Here is a 7,523-nt window from a genome sequence, read left to right as displayed (position 1 = left end):
TTCTTAAAACATGAAACTAATTTGAAAAGTTTAATAGATTCTTTAAAAACAATCAAAAACTCAATCAGGAACAAACATCAAAGACAATACAATCAAACACACAATTAAAAATACAATCAATCAATCATCAAACACAGTCAATCAAATTCAATCGCAATCATCAAGAATAGTCTAAAGTCAAGTAGAAAACAAGCATCAAAAGTAATCAATCAAAGACAAGTGACCTGTTGGTATCATTTGATATTACTTGTTGGGGTTGTTGATCAAGTGGCCTTTATTTGTTGTCTCCATATATCACATATTCACTTTTCTTGGGGAGAAATGTGGCCTTTGTTTGCTGTCTCCATAAATCACATATTCATTTATCTTGGAGAGAAAAAATGAATAAACTTTGATGCATGCCATGTGTTTGGAGAAATTGCTATCAATGTATCGACTTTGCTCTTCTCCATTTTCATAGTCTTTCATCATGATATCCAGACTTATGATTTTCTTCTCTGAATCACTTGAATAATTTATGACATTATCTTCCCAAGTGATATATCCTTTCTTTTCTTTCTTCTCTTTGAAATTCATCTTGTCAGATTTTTCCATTTTTCTTTTCAACACAGGACAATTGAATCTCATGTGCCCAAGTTCATCACACTCAGCATTTTGGGGCTAAAGAGGAACCTTCTTCTTTCTTCTTTCATCATCATCTTCTTTCTTCTCTAGTTTTTTTTTTATGTAGTTGCATTTCTCTCTACCATTGTAGGAATAAATAAATCAAATTCAATGGCTTCCCATATCTTTAGATCTATGGCTTCTATAAAGATCTGCATTCGGGTTTTCCAATAATGATAACCCTCACCCTTGAACATAAGAGCCTATTCATAGAATTTCCCTCAGGAAATGGAAATTTGGATGAGGCCATATCTATTCTTGAAGTTTTTAAACTTTATACAAGAATCCTGCTCTGATACCACTTGTTAGACAAATGGCCTCAGTTATCTTAAGAAGGGGGGGTTGAATTAAGATAACAAGAACTATTCCCTAATTTAAAATTTCGCTCTCTCTTTTTAGATTAACAATGCACCCTTAACATGAATTACTCAAAAGATAATTCAGAATAAACTTCTTTAAAGGCAAAAGATAAATAGCAATAAATAAAAGAAGTTTAAGGGAAGAGAGAAATGCAAACTTGATTTATACTGGTTCGGTCACTTCCCGTGCCTACGTCCAGTACTCAAGCAACCCACTTGAGATTTCCACTATCTTTGTAAAATCCTTTACAAAGTCTGAACCACACAAGGACAACCCATCCCTTGTGTTCAGATGCTTTACAACAAGAGACTTACAGTCTCTTAACCGATCTCATTGAATAAGAAGAATGGAAGAAGAATTCTCTCTTTAAGAGAATAATATTACAATGAAGATCATGTAAGAATCCTTATAGATTTTGCAAGTGTTTGGTCAAGGATTTCTTTTGAGAGAGCATTTGACAACGAAGTTCTTTTGGAATCTCTCTCATTGTCTTTTGAGAGGATAAGACATTTTTGCCAAGCAAAACTCTCTCTTCAATTTCGTCCCAAGTCACACATATATATAGGCCTTTGATGGCCATTCAAAATCCAAATGATAAGATGTGATTGTTGGCGATATTCCTTGAAAATCCTCTTTGGTAATCGATTACAGAATTAGTGTAATCGATTACACAGTTGTTTTTCTTGAATAGTTGTGACCCTTCATTTAAAATTTGAATTCCAAACGTTCAGAGTCTCTAGTAATCGATTACATATGATGTGTAATCGATTACATACTTTCAAACCATTTGTAATCGATTACATGTATTGGTAATCGATTACATGTGTCTTGAATGACTTGAAACCTTTCCTTGTGAGGCAAGACTTGATCTTGAAGAAATCTTGAATCAAGGCTTTGTTTGTTGAAACAATCTTGTATTAATCTTGAAGCAAAGTGAGCCTTGTTTTATTCTTCTTTTGGCATCATCAAAATCATGTATACATACATTCACAAGATGGTCTTTTTACGACCGATGTAGAAAGATCCGACATCTACAACGATGTTACTTTCAAAGACAGGCTTCCACCGTCTTTGAAAGGCTTTGTGCACCAACGTAGAACGTTGTTTTTTTAGTAGTGATTGTTTGGCACAATAAATTTCAGAGATGTGCAAGGTGTCTATGTTTTCCCTTACTTATATTGTTATTTTGTGACAATTTTTGAAATTAAATCAACCTGCTGGTGTCATTACAGTAAAAAATCATTTTAATGTTTTCTAAGGCAAGAAACACACCTTCGAATTAAATGAGATATTGTTGGTGAAGATAAGTAATTAAAAAAGCCTCCATATATGCACAACAAAATATAACCTTTAGCACAAATAGATCCAAGAATCAGCACCATTGAACACACCATACATCAGTCAAATAAGCTAAAAAAACCCATTCAAGCTAATGGTTAACTTATATGTCATTACACCATAAACGTAGATCCAATGCAAAAGCTTATTTTTAGTCATATGCAATACAATTAGGTTTCTTTTCTGGCAGCAGCAACTAGTGAAGGCATCGACAACCTATCACCAGGCTCAAAAATGCTGCTAGGGCGTATGCAGCACGTTAGGAGCCCATTAGTCCCATTAGCTTTAATAACCAATGCCTCACCCTTGGCTTTCGTTGCTGAATAATGATCATTAGGCTGAAATAAACCGAATTCAGCTTAGGACTACCCCAATTCATCTAATAACAACATAAACATATAAAGCTAGCCCCAGTTCTCAAAGACTCGTATATACTATTCTCAAGTAAGTTGCTAAAGTGTGTACTGAATGCACATAAGGCATTGTTTCATTTCCATTATGAATTCCATGAACATCGTCGAAGAAGATGCTGGGAAAGCTAGGGTAAATGATACAGCTAGTGTAAACGAGACGCTTCACGTTCAACTCCATGCAAGCATCAATGACATTATGCGTCCCTAACAAAACGAAGATCTAAGCAGCCTTCAAACATGCAGAAGAAGAGTGACTGAGGTTTTTACCTTGTGTAACATCCCAAATTTCGTAAACTAGATTAAAAATGATTGTTATTTATAAATAAATAGAGTTTAAAATAAATGATGAGATTTTATAAATAAATAAATAAAGAGATATAATTATTAATTAAAATAATGATTTGAGAGAAAATAAAAAGGATATTTTATTTATTTGTTTGATAGAGAATAAAATAAAGTTTGTTTTTATAAAATAATAAATAAATAAATAGAGTAAACAATAGGTCGTAAATACCCCTAGCTATAAATAACAACATGCTAGGTCAGTTTTCAGACTGACTCCTCAGCCTTCTCTCCCTCACAATGTTGTTTCTTCTCTCTTTTCCCAAAACCCTCTCTTTTTCCCGCAGGCCACCTAACATGTCTCAGAAAAACGATGATCTCGGACTCGTTCACCGTTGGATCGTCGTGAAATTTGAGCACCACGTTCGCAACCCAATTAAGAGCAATATCACCGTTGGGAATTTCGATATTATGTCTGAGCTAAGAGAAATACCCCTCGCATTGTAGCATTTTCCTTTCCCGCAGAAACCCATAGCTGTCTCGGTAAAACTACGATCCCGGTTTCGTTAACCGTTGGATTTTTATGCAATTTGGATATATTGTTCGAAATTCAATTTTGCAAGCTTTCACCGTTGGGATTTGCGAGATAATATTTGTGCAGGGAGAAAAATAAATCGCATGGTGACAGTACAAGTGGAGGCTTCAGTCCCTTCTCTGTCCCTTTGACGTTTAGGAATTCTATCGGAGCAGCTAGAGGAAAAAAATTAGAGGAATCTCAGAGAACCGCTAGAGATGCTGCTATCGCTGGCTGAAGACACGTGAGCCCGCTTAGAGGTAAGGGATGAGTTATTCACAATTGGGAATTAGTGAGAACATGTGTAGGGATCTTTAGAGATATCAATTGGAATGGGTTTTGGGGTGTTTTTGCAATTTTCATTTTATCCTTATAATTATTACAGTGAATTATATATGTTTGACACACCAATCTTTGTGAAATTGATATGCTATTGTGTTGAGCGTGAACCTTATAAATCGAGTACTTTTTCTAATTAATATGAATTGATGAAATAAAGTAAGGAGAAATTTAGAGAGAAATATTGATTTTTTATTTTCTCTTTTTCTTGTTGTTTAGGTTTTTATATATAATTAAAAAAATTAATATCATAATTGAAACTGACCAAAGTGTTCATATAATTATTTAGAATTTGTGCATTGAAAGCTTACTTTGTAATTTGTGATTCAATATGATGTATGCTAGCTTATACATATATAGAGGTAGTTATTTATATTAATAATTTATGTAAATAATATTGTAGAGTGTTATAGTATGATTCCAAAAATTATTAAGTGTTGGAGTTTGAGAATATTATGGTTAAATTTGATGAACATGTGTATGTTGTACCTTATGAATATCATTAGGAATGTTATGAGATGGTTGATGTGATGTTATGAGATGTTAAAGTGTGGACATGATATTCGATTGTAAATAAGTGAATGTGTTTAACACTTGATGTTACATTAATTATATCGTGAGCTATGGATTATACAATAACCCGACCAGTGTTTATGCGCAGTGTTAAAGAGAAAGTGTAGGTTCCTAGTTAGGAACCAATGTTAAATTGTAGCGCAATTGTGTTAAACATGTTTGAAACATGAGTGTGAGGTCGTGGTATTGTATAATTCATGAGCAGTGCTTATAAATGAAATATGTGATGAATTGTGGAATAATATGTTGCCTTGAGATTATAATATTGTTATTGAGATTGAGTAAAAGTGTAAAGTAGAACAGGTGTTGAATTGTGAGATACGTGAAAACATGTAATGGTGGATTGTGACATTATGAGATGTGAAATTGTGAATGAGTTTTGGTTGTGAATAAGTGTGTGATTAATTCTTGATGTGACATTATTTGTGTTGTAAGCTGTGAATTGTACAATAACCCGACCAGTGTTATCTTGATGAAAAGTGTAAATGCGCAGTGTTAAAGAGAAAATGTAGGTTTCCTATTTAGGAACCAGTGTTAAAGAGAAAGTGTAGGTTCCTATTTAGGAACCAGTGTTAAATTGTAGCGCAATATGTTGTACGTGTTTAAGACACAAGGGTGAGGTCGTGGGTATTGTATAATTCACTAGCAGTGTCTGTGTGCTAAAATGATTTTAGGGGTTGGACCTGAATCAGGAGGGAGAGGCCCTGACAAACTCTTCGGAGTGTAGGCCTTGGGGGTCATCGGGTTTGAGTGCTCCTTTAAGCCTATGCTGATCCCATATGGTTGGAGCATTCTCGCAAAACATCGTGACCCTGACTGGTCTCCCTATGATTTTACTTAGTGAGAGTGACCTGGCAAACCCATTGTGTGGTGTATCTTGTTATGTACTCCTAAGCGCCCCAGGGTGGTTTTTCACTGACATGGTACCACATTGCATGTAGGCTTGAGTCTTAGCATAATTGTCTCATGCGCTTGCTAATTGTTTATTATGAAATTGAGGTGTTATTATGTCTTGATCAGAGCGTGTGATTCTTGTGTAATGTGATTGATGATTGAAAAGTGTGATTGATGGATGAAAAGTGAACTTTGAATGACAAAGTGGTGGAATTACGTGAATTACATGTAAGTAATTTTTATTTGGTTTATATGATATGTATATCTAGTTGTCTTGTTTCTCTATTAGCTAGGAATGTGATAACTCACTCCCAGTTTGTTGTTTGTGTTTTGATCCTGTGATGATCTTGAACCTTGTGTTCGGGGGAGCAGATGACTAGGTGAATTGCTTTAAGGAATATTGTGCTGAAGGACGTCGGGACACAACGCTCTGATAAGATGTGACATTGGGATATAAGTTTTTATGTTAATTTTATGATGTTAGTTTATTTTATTTCACCTCACTGATTTAACAAAATATTTTTGTAAATTTGACGGCCTTATTTTGAGCCGAATATATTTTTAATGAGTTTATTTGGTAATTGAAATGAATGTGAACCTTTTACCCATTTGATTTTTGTTTACCAATATATTTTATTTATTTATATATATGTCGGGGTAGAGGGTGTCACACCTTGCACATTGACGGAATGATGAAGCTGGTAGTTGTTAATGGAAGAGTTTGGAGCAGCCATGTGGAACACCACCTCAACTCCCTCCAACGTTGCACTACTCATGTCAGAGTGAGAAATGTATGGTTAGATAAGAGGTTGGTTGGTTACCTTTTAGAACTTGGGCCTTGTTGCAAAGATCCAGGGAGACATATTGGGCTCGGCCAGAGTGCAAGGCCTGGCCGAGAAGGCCTAACTGCTCGGAAGGCTCGAGAACAATGCTGACTTCCAAATCGATGATGCAAACGTAGTACTCCTTGTGACGAATTAGCATTTCCACCAAATGCCCCCGCTTCTCACGACGTGCATCCACTTCTCACGGACCTCCGTCAAACTGTCAACCCTCTTTCATTGGTTAGTGGTGGGGTCCACTTCTCACGACGTGCATCCACTTCTCATCGGACCAAATGCCAGCGATGCAGCCGCGAAGGACGTAGATCTTGCCGTGGAGGACTCCTGCGGTGGCGAATTCACGGCTGACGCACATGGAGGGACAGCGGAGCCAACGGTTGAAGTGGCAGTCAATGAGCCAGATGTTGGGGGAGGGGAGGTTGTGGATGGAGCCGCTAAGGACGTAGATGGTGGGGCTGAGGATGGCGTAGGCGGAGCCGACGGCGGGGGAGGGGATCGGGGGAAGGGGAGCGAGGAGGGGGTTATTAGGGTTTGTGGGGTGGAGCGTGAAGCATTGGAGGAGAAAGGAGTCGCGTGAGTCATGGAGAGTGAGAGGGGAAGTTTAGTTAGAAGACGAAAGAGTGGAGAGAGAAATAAAATTTTAAAAATAATTAAAAGTATTCTAAAACGGTTTTTACAAAACCGTCTTAGAATGATAGTTTTCTAAGGCGGTTTTATAAAACCGTTTTAGAATGACAATCTTCTAAGGTGGTTTTTGTAAGACCGTCGTAAAAATTTTACATTTATTTACGAAAGTGTTACCGTGTTTCTTTCTAAGTCGGTTATTCAACAACCAACGTAAAATCAGTGTCGTAAAAAAATATTTTTGTAGTAGTGAATATTTAAATATTTTTTGATGTGCAAGAAAAAGAAGGTTAATTGCATTACTTGGGTTTTCTTTTTGTACTCTTAGTAACCATTTTTGTTGTCCTTATCTTGACTTGTTTGCATGTACTAATGGGCCAAGGATTGAAACAGGATTTTGAAGTGGACAACTAGTAACGCCTCAAAGACTTGCATGAGATTCTAGGTGACATCTAATTGTTTCAACTACTGGTACTTAATACTTACCCAAGTATTCCTCTCCTTTGAAAATATTACCCCAAAGGATAACAAAATTGTTAGTCCCACAATGGTTCCCATTTCTCTGTCTGTGTGAGACCCACAATTTTGAATCTTAGTAGTACTACTAAATTGTTGGCTTCT

General features: G+C 36.2%; 1 protein-coding gene across 1 annotated transcript; it reads right to left on the bottom strand.

The window, feature by feature from the left end:
• Positions 1-2,531: 2,531 nt before the first annotated feature.
• LOC100800800 (3beta-hydroxysteroid-dehydrogenase/decarboxylase-like) lies at positions 2,532-6,860 on the bottom strand. The gene is made up of 5 exons (XM_003523784.1): positions 6,551-6,860; positions 6,258-6,458; positions 6,110-6,199; positions 2,827-2,978; positions 2,532-2,699 (listed from the first exon to the last, which is right to left on the bottom strand). The coding sequence occupies exons 1-5, from the start codon at positions 6,858-6,860 to the stop codon at positions 2,532-2,534; spliced, it is 921 nt and encodes a 306-aa protein (XP_003523832.1).
• Positions 6,861-7,523: the final 663 nt, after the last annotated feature.

Source organism: Glycine max, chromosome 4 (assembly GCF_000004515.6).
Source record: "Glycine max cultivar Williams 82 chromosome 4, Glycine_max_v4.0, whole genome shotgun sequence".
In the NCBI taxonomy this organism is placed as follows: Eukaryota; Viridiplantae; Streptophyta; class Magnoliopsida; order Fabales; family Fabaceae; genus Glycine; species Glycine max.
Note: the sequence above shows the minus strand (reverse complement) of the source record. Positions and strands in the feature narration are given on the sequence as shown.